At 36.6% G+C, this 21,261-nt stretch overlaps 1 protein-coding gene across 1 annotated transcript in view; it reads left to right on the forward strand.

The window, feature by feature from the left end:
- Positions 1-21,261, forward strand: part of LOC124790034 (integrin alpha-PS2-like) — a 434,380-nt gene that overhangs the window by 358,343 nt on the left and 54,776 nt on the right. The window contains exons 5-9 of the mRNA XM_047257589.1: positions 4,687-4,748; positions 8,070-8,118; positions 12,733-12,908; positions 18,344-18,553; positions 18,855-18,957. Coding sequence (XP_047113545.1) covers positions 4,687-4,748; positions 8,070-8,118; positions 12,733-12,908; positions 18,344-18,553; positions 18,855-18,957 — 600 coding nt within the window. The remainder of the gene's footprint in view (positions 1-4,686; positions 4,749-8,069; positions 8,119-12,732; positions 12,909-18,343; positions 18,554-18,854; positions 18,958-21,261) is intronic.

Below are 21,261 nucleotides of genomic sequence, written 5' to 3' on the forward strand. Positions count from 1 at the left end.
TGAAGCCCAGTTTCCGAATGGCACGCCACAGTGTTGCTTCATTCATATAAGGCAGGTCTTCCACTTCAGTCTTCCACTTTTCCAGTACGACTGCTACTGTTGGAAACTACTTTTCCACATAGAAGTCGTGGATTTTGCGTCATATGACTCTCGCGTAAATTCATCCAAAGCAAACCTCTGCCGCCTGCCAGGCCCCTTTTGTGAAAATACAACACATTAAGTTTCTCTATATTCTCTAGAAATTCGCTTCGCTGTACTGTCGCTAAAACCAAAAACATTCAGTTCTCTTTCCTGACTGTAACATCGAACTGCTCCTGCCCTGTTCTTTACATGCACTGTTCACTATAGACTTTTGACAACTCGTTAAACGGTGTATGGTTTCACACAGGTACAAGGCAACTAATGGTATCACGAGGACTGTCTCACACGAGCACACTACAATGAATGGCATCCCAATTGTTCCCTAACAGACGGGAAGCCCCGTTGAAACACTGACACGGAAATACTGTTGAAAGGTCGGACAACAGCATCTCCGAGCACGCGGTGCATAACGACTCAAAAACAAATTACGCACGTGATGTTAGTGTTTTATGTACATTTTTGTGCATAAAAACATAGCTGTGAAAGACGACAACAGAGCTTGCATTTACATTTTGCATCTTATTCATACGAATCACCATTAGGAGAATTGCCATTAGGCTACTTGTGGCAATCTACGTCCGCCATTATTGCGACAAAACGAGTAATCGGAAAATAATAAAAATCTGCGTGTAGATAGAGATCGTTGTATCTTTAAGCTGAGCATAGGAAATTGTTAAGGCAATAATGGTAAGGCTTCTGTGACTTTTTTAAAAGTTGACACTCGTCAAAAGTGCGCGAAAAAGCATGCGTTGTCTCACATTTTACTGCATATGTCACTCTCCTTTCAATATTTCGATGGAGCACTTATTCATAATTTTCAACCAGTGTTGTTACCTGGTTGCGGAAGACGCCATGTGGGCTTAGTTTATTGTAATAAGTGTAGGAGTGCACAGTTGCCAATAATGCAACAGGCTTACCAACAGTTGGGCTGTCACCAGTCGGCTTTAACCCGTGACGTCATCAAGATGGTGGACACACCTACATAAAGCGTGTTCAGTATAGCGACAACAATGTTACTCATTACACCCACGAGTAAACATCACCAACACGTGAAATATTTAACTCCACCAATAAAACGAAACTAACGGGATAGCAGCTGGAAGTATGGGATTTTGTTGGGGACAAGATAAATATATGACAATAACAATAACGACACAGTTCCAAATAATGGCACACACAAAATCATCAACAATCAACTCAACCAAAAAATTCAAAAAACACACCATTGGTATCGATCGTACCTTCGCTTGACATATAAGGCTCAAACAAAGACGATGCCAGGAACCCACACAACCTCGAAAACCCAATAACGTACCGCAAATTTCGCTCGGCCTATACCTATAGCTCAAACGAAAATAGCGATACCAGGACCCCACACATAAATCGAAAATCCGTTTTCACAAATTTTAAACATGTTGCTCCATTATGATGCCGCACAACTCAACACATTTATGTCATGAGTGTAAGCCAATGTGTGCTACTGAAAGACAGTGCAGCAATGAACAAAGATTATGATTTAACATTCTGGTCATCGGAGATGCTTAAATGGGACAAGGATATCACAGAAAATTGGCACTGGCATTTGTATTAAGAGATTTAGGGAAACTTTAGAAAATTTAACCCGGGATTGGTTAGCCCCACTCCTCTTCAGTATGTATCAAGTGTCTTAACAACTGCTCCACCTCACTTGGTTTGTTATTGGAAAAGGGAGGGAGTGTCATGTGACATTGGCCCTGAAGAGGCTGCAGAAATGTTGATAAATTAACTATGTGTGTTGTCAATCTTCAGCATATCAATTTTCTTGTCAAGTATACTCTGCAGCTTAGCACACCACAGACTAACTTTCTGAACTGCTATAACAAATGACAATCACGCTGCATGAAAGATGACTATTATCATGTCAAAAAGATGCTAAATTTTTAAACACAAGTTTTACAGTATTGTGATAGTCACCTGTGGATCACACAAATAGTGTGTTTTTCAATCCTTGCCCACAAGTGCTGCTGAAGTGTATATCAATTTATATATTTATTTAGTTTTGGTCCTGTGACATCTTATACAGATATAGGACAGGTCAATAAATGATAAAGAAAGTTAAAAATTACACACACACACACACACACACACACACACACACACACACACACACACACACACACACACACACACACACACACACACACACATCTAATAAGATCAATACAATGCTGTGGACTACAAATATCTACATTAATACAATGTTACATGTACAACTAGTACACTCTAATAAACAAATAATTGCCACAAAATTGTTTATTAATTTAACATTATAAAATTTTGTTTCATTGTGAGAGGTATTCATTTACAGAGTTGAAACTGTGGTCCATCAGAAATGATTTCAGTTTTTTTTTTTTTTGAACAAGCTGTCTTGCTTTACCAACTTGATGTAGTTAGGAAGGTGGTTATACAATTGTGTGCCTCTATGGAGGACACTCTTCTGGTAGGCTGATATTCTGGCAAATGAAACATGAATGTTATTGCCGTTTCTTGTTGTGTAATTGTGCACAGAGCTGTTCAGCTGATAGGCATTGGAGGTTCTTAAATATTGTCTTACAAAGACTATTGTTTCAAATATATACAGGCATGGAAGGTTCAGTATCTTTAGAGTAGGAAAAAGGGAGTGACATGAACCTTGTCTCTTTATGTTCCAGATGATTCTTATAGCTCGTTTCTAAGTTTTGAAAACAAATTGACTACATGGTGCATTCTCCCAAAATATTATTCCATATTGGCTTGCTGACTGGAAATGTGCATGATATGCCTGTATTACTATTTCTCTATTACATCTTGTGCTTAGTATCTGTAGCATGCAACAGATTGATGATAGCTTGGTTGTAAGAGCTTTAATGTGTGTATTCCACTTGAGATCACTCTGCAGATATATTCCTAGGAACTTAACATCATCAATTAGTTTTACAATTTTGTTGTTTATATTCAACGCATGTTCCTTTTGTTGTTTATAGTGTTTATACTGTGACCAGTGAGTTAAGGAGACTGAAAAGCAATGTAGAAAGCACTTGTTATGTTCATGATTGTCCAGTCTGAAGGTTTCATGTGATTGCCTGAAGCCTAAGCTGATCAGTCCATGATTGTTCAGCTACAAAAAATCATTCAAGAGGTCTTTCTTCGTTTTGCCTTGATATGGTTTGTGTTCTTTGACAATTAAGATAGTACTCATGTCCAAATGTAATCGAGCAGACCATAAATACTAGGCATCTAGTAGCCTATATTGGGAAGCAGCAGCTTTTTGTATGTAATATCTGCTGATATTATTACCTATGCAAGTTAATAATGAAAATTGTTAATATCAAACAATGGAAAACTCAGGATGGAATGTAACAATATTATTCACTCCCTATTGAGATACAGCTTCATATTCTGGGGAAATTCTCCTCATAGCATAACAACATTCCGGAAACAAAAAAAGGTTGTGAGGATAATGAAAAATGCTAACAGTTGAAAATCATACAAACTATTCTTTAAAGAACTGGGGATTCTATCCCTACCATGTATCTATATACTTGAAGTTGTCATGTACCTACAAAAAAGCATGCTAAAAATGTAAATGTATTTATTCAAAATAAATCTGTACATGAACACCATACAAGGGCAAATAGTGACATACACAGACATCATTGTTATACCACACTGTGCAAGAAAGGTGTATATCACTCAGGTTCACATTTGTTGAATAAGCTGCCAAGTAACTTAAAGGCCATAAACAAAATCCATAGTTTTAAAAAATCTGTAACTTCATATCTCCTGGAAAACTGTTTTTACTCAGTAACACAGTATCTTGAAATGTAAGTTAATTTCTGTTGTAACAATATACAAATGTAATGTAACAATATAGCAATATAACAATGTAACAATTTATAAATGTAATGTATACAATCAATGTAACAGTATATTAATGTAATGTCATTTTGTCCAACATCTAGGATATAGTATATGTACCTCAAAGATTCAGGACGTAAATAAATAAATGAAAAGGAAATTTGCTACTCACCATAAACTGGAGACGCTGAGCCGCAGATAGACATAACAAAATGATGCTGACAATGAAAGCTTTCAGCCATTAAGTCCTTCATCAACAATAGACAACACACACACACACACACACACACACACACACACACACACACACACACACACACACACACGCACACACACACACACAAATGCAAGTCGCACGTATGACTGCAGTTTCAAGTAACTGAAGCCAGTGGTGGTTTGTTGACGAAGGCCTTAATGGCTGAAAGCTTTAATTGTTCTTTTTGTTGTGTCTATCTGTGACTCAGAATCTCTGCTATCTGGTGAGTAGCAACTTTCCTTTTCATAAAATTGTTAATACAGCTTACATAATTAATTTCTTATAGGTATTTCTCTCTATTGATATACGCCTCTACTACTTTTTCTTTCTGGATTCCTAACTGTCCTCCTTCATAGTAAGTTCTGTAGAATGTGATGTATATGAGTGAATGGTAAATGAGGTAACTGTTGCAGGTGCCACTGGCCACCACCAACTGGGCTCCTGTCAAGCTGGATTCAGCGCCTGCCTCTCCAAGGTATTATGACTTGCCACTTCCTGTCATTGTTTAATGTGGTTGTACTGATGCAGCTCTAAGTCAAATTGGAAACACATGTTTTTCCCATGGATACATAGTAAATAGATTGTTAAGGAAGTGGAACATGCCATTAAAGAAATACATATTCACAAAAAAGAGAGAAGCTAATGTTCCTTTCACAGATCGTAAGTGGAATGGCCTTCAGTGACCTGGAATAAGTAAAAAACTTATATAATATTTAAAAGTTAATACCAGATTTGTTACAAGCATTTATATGTGCTTATATTGAATTCTGAGACCATTGTAGCCATCTGTCATCAAGCTGAAATCAGTTACAGTCCAAATTACTCGTTCATCAGTAATTTAGTTGATGAATATGATTATCTTTGTAAGATGGTAACTAAGCGCTTACAGTTTACAAATCAATGGTACATTCTATGTTATCATTCATCTTGCTCCAGTTTCACTAAATGATGACATTCTCATTGCCCACATAAAATATATTTACTGCTTGCACGTGATTTTCTTATTTTCCCTTTAAATGTATCCATCCTATCTTACCAATAATTGATTTACTTAACACAGCTAATCTTATATCATGGAGTCTATCCCGTTTCTTTGTCTTAGTTGAGACTGCAATCACAGTAAAAATCTATCATCATTAAAATCATTATTGTCTTCCTTTCTCAAGGTAAATTTATATCTTCACCATTTCAAAGTTTAAAACACTAAAACATTGTTATTACTGCTGATGTTTTTATTAAAATCCTTAACATTCTACTGCAAAATCCTTAACATTCTGCTGTAACATTTAATATCTCATCAGACTTACTTTAATGCAAACCAAAAAAATTATGAAAAGAATTGAAGCAAATTGCAATTCAGTAATCAGTTCAGTTTTAGATTTTCCAATTTAAATTCAATATCTTGTAAAATTATAGTCTTTATTTTCAGACTATACTATATAGGGTGGTTATTCCAAGACATAACATTCCTCAAAACTAGAAAATCATCTTCAGTAAGTATATGTCAAAAAACAGAAACATTGAGATATTACCCATTGTTTCCTATTCAGTCATTCACTGTGTTCCATAGGTCACATCAAGATGAGAATAATCATCAGGAATTTGGAACCAGTCAAGATATAGATTAACAAAAGCCAAGGAAATCATAGAAACTTAGTCTGTATATTGTACCAACAATAACCTTTCACCATACTGCTTAATACTATAAATTTAATCTCGTAAACTAGACAGAAAGCTGCCTATTTGAGAAAAAGCTGGTGCCTCCTCAATTTCATTATATAGCTGTTGCTCATCTGTTAGTAGTTTAATATTTACGTGATAGCAATGGTATTTTGCGATGAAAATATTTACCTATATCTGCAAATAATGATTTCTATTTATAGTACATTACTACTTGTCATGCAAGCCCACAGTAATACTGCTACTTGCTATGTTGCTTTTGAATCCCCAAATCTAAATATTCCAATAATTTGTAGAAAGAGTGGCTAATGAAGAATGTTTCTAATTTTCTTTTGAATAGGTTCAGTTTCCAAACTGCTGGGAGCTTATGGAATACATATAACTCCATTCTGCACCCTGATAAGGAGGCAAAGTGTACATGAAAAAACAATGTTTTTTGTCTTATATTGTGGCTGTGTGAACCATAGTTTGACTGAAAATGATTTGTGTTATCAGCAACAAAAACAGTTAAGGAGCAAATGTTTAGGGAAGTGAGTGCAAAAATTGCAAGCTCCTTAAAAAGCTTTATGCATGATAAATGGTTACGGTATCTTATTGCTCACTTTTCCTGAATGAATGCTTAACTGGTATTTATTTTATGCTTAATGCCCCAGAAGATAATTCCAAGTGGTTACAAAATTCAAAATAAGTCAACATCCCTATTTTAATGTCAACGTGATGAGAGATGCTTTATCTACATGTTTATCATTGTGCTAATTCCATTTTAACTTGTTATCCAACTAAACTCCTCGGAATTTTATGCAGTGTGTTTCATTTAGTGCATGAATGATAATGTCTACCTCTGGTTCTAGCAGGTCATTGTTGCTGATTTGAAACTATGTAATATAAGTCTTTGTGAGAGTAAGACTGTTAGCTGTGAACCACTAGACCACTTGTAGGTATTTTCAGCTATCATCTGAGAAATGTCTGCTAAGATTAAGTTGGAACTATTGTTTAGTATACTCGAGTTATCAGCAAACACTACAGCTTTTGCACTGCCCCATTAGTCACTGGAAGATCATTTATCTACACTAGAAACAAGAATGGGCTCAGTACTGATCCTTAAGGCACTTCAGATGTTTGTTGCCCTATTCTGAGGTTAGTTTCTTCATGCCTGTGACACAGTCTGCTAATAAGATCCTCTGTTTCTATTATGAAGGTAAAGCTCCATCCCTGCAAGAAAGATGTCATTAACGCGGTAACACTTTAGTTTACCAAACAGAATTTTGTAATACACACAATCAAAGGCTTCAGCAATGTCGCACATTATACCAACAGGGTAATTTTTTCTTGTTCAGCTGAGTTGCACTTTTTTGTGAGGTCTCACTCTAGAGAAAACCTTGCAAAAGCCAAACTGAGAATCAGTTAACAAGTTCTGCTCAGTTAAATGAGTAGCTATTCTGTCATAAGCCACTTTTTCAAACAATTTCGAAAAGATTGGAAAGAATGATATAGGTCTACAATTAGGGGTTGTTTGCTCTTCACCAATTTTGTGGTTGAGTGTTACAACAGTGTTTTTAAGTCTTCTGAGTGAGTCATTGATTCATTAGACAGATAGGTTAAGAGTAATTGTCCAAGATCTACTCTAATTCCTTGTCCTTGTTGTATCTAAACCAAGGGTGCCGATACCCCAAGGGCAAGGAGGATCCATGGCACCCCCTATCTCTCAGGGAAGGGGAAAAGTATAGTGTGATCAGATGTTTTTCTATCAAGAAAATGACTTCAAACTCGGTATTGGACAATTTTTAGCAGGATCAAAACTGAAACTTTTTTATGGCTACTTGCAAGTCACCTTTCACCTTCCAAAATATTGAAAGTACTTCATACTCTCTACCCCTGAATTGCATGGAAAGCTTTGATGAAAGTTTATCCAAGCATGAAAATGGCAGTATCATCATTATGATGTTTTTATACTGAAAATATCATGCTGTCAATTATAATCTTAAGGATTTGGAAACATTAATATAATAGATTTCATTCACAAAAAGACAAGTTAGTAATCCTAATTGACCTCATTTATAAATATATTTTGTGCTAGATATCTTTAAATTAGTACTGTAGTTTTCAACATTTACAGGAAGGAGACCGCTTGTTCATGGGAGCACCAGGAAGCTGGTACTGGCAAGGTGAGTTTTAAAATTCATTGCTCACTGCATTCCTCACACAAGATAAGGAGAGACTTGAGTACTCCTATGACTCATAAGATTTATTCAGCCTCTTTTTTCCTTTTTTAACTAGTGAGTAATGCGGAATACTCACTCATCACCTTGTAGACTAATCATCACATATGCTCATAAGTGCACTGAGCAATAATCTGCAAATAGTGTACATAGCTCTGTATTTATAGAATTATACTAAAGAGAGTGTAGTGAAAATGGATAACATTCTGAACATAGCAATAAACTGGCTTTAACACTCATCATTTCTATCCAAATAAAAGTACTGAAACAGTAATTAGCATGATAAAACACTCATACTGACACATTTAACTTCATCATAGAGTGGAACAAAAATTAAATGAGCTTAGGACTATTTGGGCAATGGTTTTGCCACAGTGGCTACACCGGTTCCCGTGAGATCACCAAAGTTAAGTGCTGTCGGGCGTGGTTGGCACTTGGATGGGTGATCATCCAGGCCGCCATGCACTGTTGCCATTTTTCGGAGTGCACTCAGCCTCGTGATGCCAATTGACAATCTACTCGACGAATAGTAGCGGCTTCGGTCAAGAATACCATCATAATGACCAGGAGAGCGGTGTGCTGACCCCACATTCCTTCTATCCACATCCTCCACTGACACGGCGGTTGGATGGTCCCAGTAGGCCACGCATGGCCTGAAGGACGGAGTGCTCTTTTTTTTGTTTTTTTTGTTTTTTGTTTTTTAGTACTATTTGGTGTATTATGTACATCATGACTGATTTAATCTGTGGTTTATTTAACTATTTTGACATAGTATAATACATAACTGTAATACAATAATGAGTTCAGAGGTAATATCATGTTTTCTTAATGAACATTGTTAAACAAAGCAATATCTATGACTAGTATTGAAAGTAAAAGTCAAAGCAGGTCCCATACTCATCACGTGAGCACTGAAAATAATGCAGCAATCCCAGAATTCATTCCGGCCCTGGTCCTATGGGAGATGATTTGATATTAAGCTTGCATTTTTAATACTGAATGAAAGGAAAGGAGGTGGCGAAACGCTCTTGAAAAATACCATGAGTACTGATATTCAACAGACAAATCACCATCCCATGGCACCATACTCTTCCACGAAAAACTGTGGAGGTGTTTGGGCTTTAACACAGAACACCAGCTTTAAAACATTAGTTCCTCTCCTCTCACCAGTCGAGTACCACTGGTGAGAGGAGAGGAGAGGAATGGAGCGGAACATATCTTCAGTCACCAGGATTACACTTGACTACTTACTGAATGTAACAGCACTGCCATGTTTAATAAATATATTTATGGAGGTGGATGTCATAACTAGGCAATGAGGAGGGCTATGCGAGAGGCGTTCAATGAATTCGGAAGTAAAGTTCTATGTACTGACTTGGCAGAAAATCCTAAGAAATTTTGGTCTTATGTTAAAGCAGTAGGTGGATCAAAACAAAATGTCCAGACACTCTGTGACCAAAATGGTACAGAAACAGAGGATGACAGACTAAAGGCCAAAATACTAAATGTCTTTTTCCAAAGCTATTTCACAGAGGAAGACTGCACTGTACTTCGTTCTCTAGATTATCACACAGATGACAAAATGGTAGATATTGAAATAGATGACAGAGGGACAGAAAAACATTTAAAATTGCTCAAAAGAGGAAAGGCCACTGGACCTGATGGGATACCAGTTCGATTTTACACAGAGTATGTGAAGGAACTTGCCCCCCTTCTTGCAGCGGTGTACCGTAGGTCTCTAGGAGAGTGTAGCATTCCAAGGGTTTGCAAAAGGGCACAGGTCATCCCCGTTTTCAAGAAGGGACATTGAACCGATGTGCAGAACTATAGACCTATATCTCTAACGTCGATCAGTTGTAGAATTTTGGAACACATATTATGTTCGAGTATAGTGACTATTCTGGAGACTAGAAATCTACTCTGTAGGAATCAGCATGGGTTTCGAAAAAGACGATTGTGTGAAACCCAGCTCGTGCTACTCGTCCACGAGACTCATAGGGCCATAGACACGGGGTCCTAGGTAGATGCTGTGTTTTTTGACTTCCGCAAGGCATTCGATACAGTTCCCCACAGTTGTTTAATGAACAAAGTAAGAGCATATGGAATATCAGACCAATTGTGTGATTGGATTGAAGAGTCCCTAGGGAACGGAACGCAGCATGTCATTCTCAATGGAGAGAAGTCTTCCAAAGTATGAGTGATTTCAGGTGTGCCGCAGGGGAGTGTCATAGGACCATTACTATTCACAATATACATAAATGACCTTGTGGATAACATTGGAAGTTCACTGAGGCTTTTTTCGGATGATGCTATAGTATATCAAGAGGTTGTAACAATGGAAAATTGTATTGAAATGCAGGAGGATCTACAACGAATTGATGCATGGTGCAGGGAATGGCAATTGAATCTCAGTGTAGACAAATGTAATGTGCTGCGAATATAAAGAAAGAAAGCTCCTTTATCATGTAGCTACAATTATCTGAAGTAAAATGGAATAATCATATAAAGTTGATCATCAGTAAAGCAGATGCCAGACTGAGATTCATTGGAAGAATCCTAAGGAAATACAATCTGAAAACAAAGGAAGTAGGTTAAAGTACACCTGTTCGCCCACTGCTTGAATATTGCTCACCAGTGTGGGATCCATAGCAAATAGGGTTGATAGAAGAGATAGAGAAGATCCAATGGAGAGCAGCACTTCGTTACAGGATCGTTTGGTAATCGCGAGAGTGTTGCGGAGATGACAGATAAACTCCAGTGGAAGACTCTGCAGGAGAGACACTCAGTAGCTCGGTACGTGCTTTTGTTGAAGTTTCGAGAACATACCTTCACATACCTTCACCGAGGAGTCAAGCAGTATATTGCTCCCTCCTACGTATATCTTGCGAAAAGACAATGAGGATAAAATCAGAGAGATTAGAGCCCACACAGAGGCATACCAATAATCTTTCTTTCCACGAACAATACAAGACTAGAATAGAAGGGAGAACCGGTAGAGGTACTCAAAGTACCTTCCGCCACACGCCGTCGGGTGGCTTGCAGAGTAGACTACATTCAGGGAACTTCTTGCTGATTACATTTTTAGCTACACTGTGGCTTAATATTAAATTACTTTTGTTCCTTTCACTATAGACTGAAACATTGTAAATATGATGACACAATTACTGATTGATAACAGCTATGTCCAGTTTTATGTATGAATTTCAAGTTAAACTGCATGATACATTCAAAGCCAAACATTATCCCATTCCATATATCCACAGAGAACAAGTAAAGAAAGAATTGCAAGCTATGAAACTAAAACAGTTTTTATCATTTGTTAATTTGTCCTGGATGCTCATTCAGCATGGCTGATTTCATCTCTGTCTTAGACTAACTATTTACATGTAAATGAACCTTACTTGGCAAACAATAAACAAAAATATGGAAAGACAATTTCTCAGTTTTAGTGCATAGTACATAAAAACAACTAACAGGGCATAGATGTTGCTGGTTACAGCTCTCCTTCTATAGTAAGTACACACACACACACACACACACACACACACACACACGTAACCACACTGATAGACACATCTAACCATGGATCATAGATGGGGCATGAGTTAAGTGTTGCCATGTGGGTGCTGGTGCATGCACTTGGGCATCTGTTTGGCTGTGTTTGTGTATGTGTATGTACATTATAAAAAGAAAGACAATGCAACAGCTAATAACATCTCTGTGTTGTGAAGTGTGTCAATGTACCATATGTAAATCAGTTAAAAGTGAGTGGTTAGTTTCCTCATTTCTGTTTGCTGTTCCTACCCTTGAGTTCCTTTAGATCTGTATTTTCACTTCATAAATTTCTTTAAGATGTGTGGTGAGGAACTATTCCAGTAAATATTGTTTGGTTATCTTTGAAAAAAAAGAAGTTGTAAGAAGAATTAATGTAAAGATTCTGTGACAGTGAAAAGCAGTGTTACTCTCTAAATTTGTCTTATATTTGGGGTGTAGGGACCTGTAAGCTATTAGTTCATGTCTAAATAAACTGGACAGATTCCATTTTTTTTTTTTTTTTTTTTTTTTTTTTTTTTTTTTTTTTTTTTTTTTTTGTATAAAGAAGCAACTATATTTCAATGCCAACAGTCACATTCTCCATGACCCATTCACTAAACATAACAAGTGGGAAGTCCTGTGATATCCAATTCAAGATGAAGGATAAGTTTTGCACAGTGTGAAACTTTTTGATACACTGTTTTTGTCCTGAAAATTATAGGTTTTCATCAAATCACAGAGAGGTCCTCGAGCCTTCTCAACTTCATCTCGATACTTACCTCACTTTCAACATTATTCTAGTGTTGGTTTATTAATTTCTTATTTTTATACTAGTCTTTCTGTTTTAGAAAGTATTTCTTTGCTGGATAGTGTATTATTACAGCTGAGCATGTGTTATAGTAGTGTCCTTATGTAGAAGCTAAATTTTTTATGTTTAATTGGATGAGACAGAAAGATGGAAGAATGTTTCCTAACAAAGGTAGTATATGGTACAGAGCATATATTACAGGAACCATTCTCTTTTAGGACAGGTGTATTCACAGAGTTTGCATGACAAACCTGACATTTCTAAAACAACTGAAGGACCAGTGATATTGGACAACTCATACCTTGGATACTCAATGGCAGCTGGGGACTTCACTGGAGATGGCAGCAGTGGTACTGCTGTTGGTATGCCTCGAGGTGGTAGACTCTTTGGCAAGGTACTTAACAACTGTGCTTGGAAGATTTCAGTATTGTCTCATATAACAGATTCCAATCTGGCTTGATTCCATGTTTTTATTTATTGCCATATTCCATTGAATCTTTTCTTCATATCCTTTTATCTCATTTTTATTTTTGTTGCCATTGTTATTTGGGAATATATGAGCTGATTTTATTTCAATTGTTTGTGAATCTCTGATTGCAATGTGTTCAATCTATGTTACATGTTCTTATTTAACTGTCTCCTACTGATGTGCCTTGTGATGCAGCATTATGAAATAAATGTGTCAATTTCTCTCTCTCTCTCTCTCTCTCTCTCTCTCTCTCTCTCTCTCTCTCTCTCACACACACACACACACACACACACACACACACACACACACACACACACACACACACGCACGCACAATTGAATTTTTAAATGATTAAACACACAGCTCTTTTTTCCAACTGCTATGAGCCTTACAAAAATACTTACAAATACGTGGAGTAGCAGACATGGCAAGTCCATGGTTTTTATCTTATTGGAATGACAGGAAGCAAAGTATGTAAGTTCCATGTCACTGGATATACACCACAGTGGTTAGACCTAGGATTTCCTATGGGGCTGTAGTGTGGTGGAAGGAGGTAGAAAAGCGGGTTGCTGCTAAAGAGCTTGCTAAGGTGCAGAGATTGGCCTGCTTAGCCGTAACAGGTGGAATTAGCAGCACACCAACCGCTGGAATGGAAGCCATGCTGGATATGCCTCCACTTCACCTTTGGGTTAAGATGGAGGCAGCAGCTGGGGCACACAGACTTAAAACTGGCCAAAAGTGGGTCTCATTCGGATATTCAGAATCACGCACTAACATAGTGAGTGAGGTAAATATAGGTATGGCCGGGGAAATGCCTGCCAACTATATAATAATTCCTAACTGCTTCAACAAGCCTTACAGCATAATAATTGGAAGTAGGGAGCAGTGAGAGAAAACAGTTTGACACTGTATGGGGGACATCGTCTGGTTCACCGATGATCGATAACAGACCAAGGCATTGGGGCAGGGTTGTACAGGGTTAGCCAAGACTGGAGAGTATATCTCTAGGGAAACTGGCCTCTGTATTCCAAGCTGAAATTACTGCAATCATGGCACGTGTGGAGGAGAATATGCATAGGTGCTACAATGGCCATAGCATCTTCATCTATTCAGACAGCCAGGCAGCCCTGAAATTATTGGCAGCTCCTGCAACAAGATCTAAGGTTGTTGCAGATTGCCACAGGGCTCTGGTGGAGCTAGGGGGAAGCAATAGCGTGAACCTAGTGTGGGTCCCTGGCCCCTCAGGGATCTGTGGCAATGAATAAGCTGATAGATAGGCTAGGATGGGGGCAATAACTCCATTGATTGTACCAGAGTCTGTCCTGACAATCACCAAGGCTACGATCAAATTAGAACTATGGAACTGGCTTAGGAAACAGCTCGTAGGATATTGGACCAAGGTCCATAGACAAAAACATGCTAAGGTAATGATGCCCAAGCCATGTTTTAAAAGAAGCTCTGTCATCCTGGGATTGAACAGGAAAGAGATTACACTCATGACTGGACTGATGACTGGCAATGGGAACTTCAAAAAACACCTACACACAATGGGTATAACAGAAGGGGACCCTAAATGTAGGATCTGTGATGAGGGTGAAGAAAGTGCATCACACATAATCTTCAAATGCATGGCATTGGAGAGAAAAAGATACAGAATCTTCAGGACAACTAGACCTGAAGAAATTGTGTCTAACAAAAAAAACTGGTAGAGGGACTCCTTGCACTATTTAAGGGCACTGGTTGTCTTTGCTAGATATACAGGGAGCTATACCGCACAATAAACCTAGTTTTGGTGCGGACAGTGGTGGGTCACACCTAAGCTGTTTTAGCTCTCCTGTTAAAATCAATCAATGAATCAATCAAGTTCCATGTCAAACAAAAACAACAGGCTCACAGAATTAGAAACAATCAGACAGAGTGTACCACAAGGTGCTACTGTCTTGTATTTATACATGTTTATAGAGGCCTGCAAGTCATTACACCAAGTTGAAATTTTGCCTACTTCCTTGTAGAGATACCTACACAGTGACTGTGGGTGAATACCACATATTATTATTACAGCTTGTTTTTGTGCAATCAATACTTTCTTTCTAAGTGATGTGTTACCCCAGAAAATAATTCCATAAGACTTATTGAAAGTAAAGATGCAAAATATGTCATGAGATTGAGTGATTTGTTTCCAAGATTAGCAGTTACCCCACTATGAAGAGCAAAAGTAGCTGAACTTAATTGTTTGAGAAGCTCGGAACTATACTTCTTCTTTTTTTATCTATACATACCTTATCTATATCTAGTTTTTTTTATCTATTATCTAAATATATTTTTATCTATACTTACAACAAAAAAATTTGGAGCATTGTATCCTCTTTGCTGACTCCTGTTCATATGCTTCATCAATTGTTGGTGTGAATTTATTTGCTGTACAGAACTTTAGGGAGAATCCATTTTCTGGGAGTCACTATATAATTCTTTGGAAAATATCATTTATCATATATGCTGTTGCTTTCTCTCTAATTAGATTTATCACAACACAAGTATCATCTGCAGAAAGCATCAGTTCTGCTTGTTGAATGTAAAGTGGCAGGTCATTCACATTTTTTTATGTGAACCAACAAATTCAGTGTGGCTAACACTGGCATGGTGACAAAGAAATGCATAAGGGTTGCATTCATCATTTTACCCTTGTAACTCAAATTTGCGTACCTTGAAAATCTCCAGGGGGGCAAAATTAGCTAATAGCAAAAATTTGTGAAATAAAGGATTTATTTCAAAATTAAAAACACTTAATTTCAGCTGTTTCTGCTCTTCATATAATTGCTAATCTATTCACGACAATGAAATTTGCAGTGGCTGTGGATCCATGTATACAGATATTTGATTCTTCTACCATGGTTTTTTTACATGGTTGTTTAATGTTCTTTTTGAGTGGCTTATGTGCAAAACTATTTTCAAGTAATTATATGATGTTATCATGGAATAGATATAATTTTGTGTCAGCATTTAATCTGTAATAAACTTCACCCCAGATCATCTCTAGTAAACTACTTTTAAAACATTTGTTTTGGAGTCATTAATTATTTTAAATGAGTTCCACTGAGGAGTATCAATACCATAAGGCACTATCTTATTTATCATTACTAACTGTGTCTCATGAGCAGCAGAGCATTTGTTGCTAGGTATACAGTTTTTCCTTGCTTTGAGCATCATCAATCAAAGAAACTATTATCTGTTAGGGTCCAACTGTCTTTATCCACCAGTGTCGGAAATGTAGCCAGTAGATCAGATTTTAGGATCCAAATAAGATTTCCAAATTGCTTTCCCTATCAGAATCCTTTAAAAAATCATTGAAATCACTACAGGCCATAATCTGCTTGCCGCTGTTGAACAGATAGCATTGGAAGTAATCCAAATTCCTCATATAAATAGTTCAAAATATCTTGGTGGGGACTTATAAACAGTTGTAATTAAAAGAACTATTTTTCAGTATTAATTCATAAGCATGCACTTCTATGTGGTGATAACTACAAAATCCACTTATCTAAGTTTTTGAATTTGTGTTATGTCTTATATGTGTAAAAAATTCTCCTTTTCTCATGAGTAAGACGCTAGAGTGTAAGTTGTTCTGCATTATTACTCAGTCCTCTAATATTCCAATGAAATAAGCTAACTTTACTTTTCTGTTCATTCTTAAGCATTTTGTGAGCTGTTCTGTCATTTTAACTTCTTTCATAACAGGGTGCTTGAACCATGATTCTAACATAAAAAAGGCACCTCTCTGACACCAGCAATCACAGAGATCTTGCCTTATGTGATGGTGGCCCTCTGTACATTTTCTCCAAGAAGCTCAGCTAACTTATTTTTCCCTCTCTTACTCAGATGTAGGCTGTGTCTAGTACATCCCCCATATGCTAATTGTATCAGCACTGCACTCAGTCAGCAGCAGCCTGCTCAACTCAGTATTTACATGGCTCATAGTGATGTAAAATCAGGGCTGATCACGGTGCTGTAGGACCTACACAAAACACACAATCATGTGTGTAGTTGCTACTCCTATTTCAACCAGGTCATTAATTTCTGTCTTTAGCCAGGCTTCCTGCTCCATCTACTACGATAACCTGACCCTCTTGTCAAAAAGATAACAAAAACTAGAACCATGATTCTAACATAAAAAAGGTACCTCTCTGACACCAGCAATCACAGAGATCTTGCCTTATGTGATTGTTTCCATGTTATAAAAATTAAAAGAGGATGCCATCATCAAATGAAAATTAAGAATGTTTTGGAACAATATTGTGAAAATGAAACACACACACACACACACACACACACACACACACACACACACACGACTGCAGTCCCAGGCAACTGAGGCCTCAGTGTGTGCGCGTGTGATTGCTGTCCAATTCTGATGAAGGCCTTACTCACTGAAAGCTATTATTTGTGACTGTCTTTTTGTTGTGCCTATCTGTGACTCAGCATCTCTGCTATATGGCGAGTAGCAACTTTCCTTTTCACAATATTGTTACAATCAATCCTGGATTTTCAATTGTTTGAATGTTTTGGAATTTTGATTTAAGACCCAATTTAAATATTTAATACTTGGATTATAAACTGACACAACAAGTTTAACATCATTTAAAGTTTTAGTGTGTACTCCATCCTCTAGACTTTGTAATGAACAATAAATTGTTGAAAGGTGATTACTTTTTATAGCTATGCAGCTTTTATTAGATTTTGTGCCAGTGCTGTAATAGTTTAGAAGGCTTTTCAGTTTTTTATATAAGTTGTGATCATTACCAAAGTAAACTGAGTTTTATCTACAGTTAAATTACTCCTCAACCTATTATTTTTTAGATATTTGCATGTTGCAAACGTGGTTCTAATTACATTTCATTAGCAACATTCTTTTCTTATAAAATCATGAGAAAATAAACTGAACATTATAAAATTACACAAGTACTGATCTCAAAGGCAGTATTATGATGTTTATTTTTTTAATCTATGGGTTTCATATTCCAACAATTGAGTGTGCAAATGTTTAGTGCAGAACCTGATCCACAGCAAAGAGTAATTACTATCTGATACATGGTCCAGTTCAATATTGAAGTATACAATATACTGTCTACAATTTTATACTCTGTATCTATAATGACAATTTAGTCTTCACTAATAAACTAACATCCATGTAATGCAGATCTGCATTTCAATATAATACCATCTTTCATTGTAACATTTACGTACGTGTTTCAGATCCAGACTTATTAATGTTGTGAATCTACAGAACACACAATCAGTGTCAATACATAAAAATAAATAGACATAACATTAAGAATAGCTGCATAAACCTCCTTTGATTACAGGTCATTCTGTATACAGAAACTCTGGATGTTGTTGATGAATTTACTGGAGAGCAATTGGGTGCTTATTTTGGATATGCAATTTGCATTGCTGATATGAATGGAGACAACACTGATGATATTGTGATTGGAGCACCACTTTACACTCTTCCTAACAATGAAGGAAAATATGAAACAGGACGCATATACGTTATTTACCAAGAAGCAGGAATGGTAGTGTGAACTTTCTTTTTCATCTTGTGTAAAACTGGTAAACTGATTCCTTTGCAGTTATTTTGGTAATTTTTCAATCCCTGTAATAAGTGTTTCATAAATCATCACTTGGTTAATTGAACCTCCCACAGTATTTTAAAGTTCTTACTTGATTTCAAAGTTGTTTCTTTTTCAAACAGTATTTTACACTGAAACTTGTTGTCTCAGTACACATAAATAAGTTTTTAGGTAAAGATTTTTTTACTTATTTGGTTACAATATCTTTATTATTCATAATCTGTGTTGATATATAATGTTGCAGAACAGATTTACCAAAAACCATTGGCGTGATGGTGTGAATTCCAAGTCAAGATTTGGTTTGTCTCTAGCATCAATTGGAGACATTAATAAAGATGGATATGGAGGTTTGTGCCACTTACAGACAATATTTCAGTCTTATAATTTATTCCATCCATACACGAAAATAGTAAATAAGAGAAACCAAACTCTGTGGTACCAATAGATGACTTTAATTGATTTAAATAGATAAACAAGAGAACTAAAAATCACATAACCAGTAAAGTAGTGGCAATATATGTCATTCTTGAATCAAGAGGTTCATTTCATGAAAAGTGAGAATTTTTTTTCCAAAAAAGGAGTAATCGGGGACTCATGTACATTATATTGTTTGAGAAACATTTGTACTATCTTTCCTATCCTTCTAAATAGCATACATCAAAACTTTTACTTAATGGTCTGATATTTACAGCAAACTGTTGAACTTTTTAGGAACATGTAATAGTAATTGCATTATCTAAAAATAAAGTGACATATTTTTTAAAACAGAAAACTCTTTATATTCATTTAAAGGTTAGTTAGTGGCAAGCTTAGCAGCTTATAATGAACTAGGATTTATAAGGAAGAGTCACATAGCATGTCTGTAAACTAGGATAAAAGACAGACTACTTCTTTTATTAAATACTGACCTGTTAAAAATTACAATCATTCTAATACTATTATTGCAAAATAAATCAATCATAAAAAACATCTGCTTAATCCCTGAATGAAAAACAAAGATAATGAATTATGTTTGAACTAAACCTAAAGCATATTACTGTTGTTTTATTGGAAAATGTCACATTTAGCTGATGATATGTCAAGCAATTTGAATCAGTTGAATGACACAAATAATAAATTGTATCAGTATTTCACACAACAAAAATTTAAAAATTATTCTTTTCATAAAAGTAAGAAGAGAAAAGTGTAGGGAAAAGTATCAATTTTCTATGTATATAGAAAGATATAGAAGGTTTATACATAATATGTGAATAAAAACTATATAATCCTATGCCAAAACAAAGTGAACATAGGTGTGGCTGAAAAAATGGGCAACCTGTTTCATTCATTTCAATTCTTGTTAAGGAATTTTCAACTTTTTAGTGAAGAGGACAATTTTATGTGTGTGTATTGCCTTTGCCACCCACTGTTCTTGATGCAGAGCACTGGGATCCTAGAACTGTAGTCATTTTTAGACCAACCTCCTGCACACAGGAGCGAGAGTTGTGATAGATCTTTGTAATCTTTTCTTGGATGACTTCCATCTTTTAGAACAATTTGGATGTAGTTAACCATCTTCATGTACTGTTCTTCTAGAAAGCCTTGACTAGAACTTTCCTCATCTGGCATTGCTGTATATGACTTCTTATCAAGTGAACCCTACAGACTTTGGAATTTCTGAAAAATGTGGATGACAGGACTACTTGATGGTATGCCACAACACTCAAAGTCAACAACATCAAAGTTTATCTGAATTCCATTTCAGTTCTGGTACATGTCCCTTAGATCAGTCCTGTACTAGACACTATAGTATCAGAAGATATATAGATGATATTGTCACATAGACAAAATCAGTCCATTTCCCCAATAACTAGTTCAGCCAGCTATTCATCATCAATACCTTTCAAGGCAACAGGTATGCCAACCAAATGTTCACAATCTGTGCCACTCACTAGAACTGAAACTCTTATCTTCCATATTTTGACACTCCCATGGGCAACTAAGGGCAACGGCTTACTATACCAGTGCAGGACCAATTGGGGAGGAATTGATTTTCTTTGTTGTTTTACTTCCATTGATTGCCCAAGCTTGGTAAACACTAGCTGGAGATATGGAAATTTTTGAAATACTCTATGTCATCAAAAGTATCCAGACACCCCCCAAAACACACATTTTTCATATTAGGTGCATTTTGCTGCCACCTACTGCCGGGTACTTCATATCAGCGACCTCAGTAGTCATTAGACATTGTGAGAGAAAAGAATGTGTTGTTACATAGAACTCACAGAATTCGAATGTGGTCAGGAGATTGGGTGTCTGTATGCAAGATTTCCACACTCCTAAACATCCCTAGGTCCACTGTTTCAAATGCGATAGTGAAGTGGAAATGTGAAGGGACACATACACCACAAAAGCGTACAGGCTGACCTCGTCTGTTGACTGACAGAGATAGGCAACAGTTGAAGAGGGTCATAATGTGCAATAGGCAGACATCTATCCAAGCCATCACACAGGATCCACTGCAAGTACTATGACAGTTAGGCAGGAGGTGAGAAAACTTGGATTTCATGGTTGAGCAGCTGCTGGGAAGCCACACATCACACTGGTAAATGCCAAACATCACCCTGCTTGGTGTAAGAAGCATAAACATTGGATGATTGAATAGCGGAAAA

Source organism: Schistocerca piceifrons, chromosome 3, assembly GCF_021461385.2.
Source record: "Schistocerca piceifrons isolate TAMUIC-IGC-003096 chromosome 3, iqSchPice1.1, whole genome shotgun sequence".
NCBI classification, from domain to species: domain Eukaryota; kingdom Metazoa; phylum Arthropoda; class Insecta; order Orthoptera; family Acrididae; genus Schistocerca; species Schistocerca piceifrons.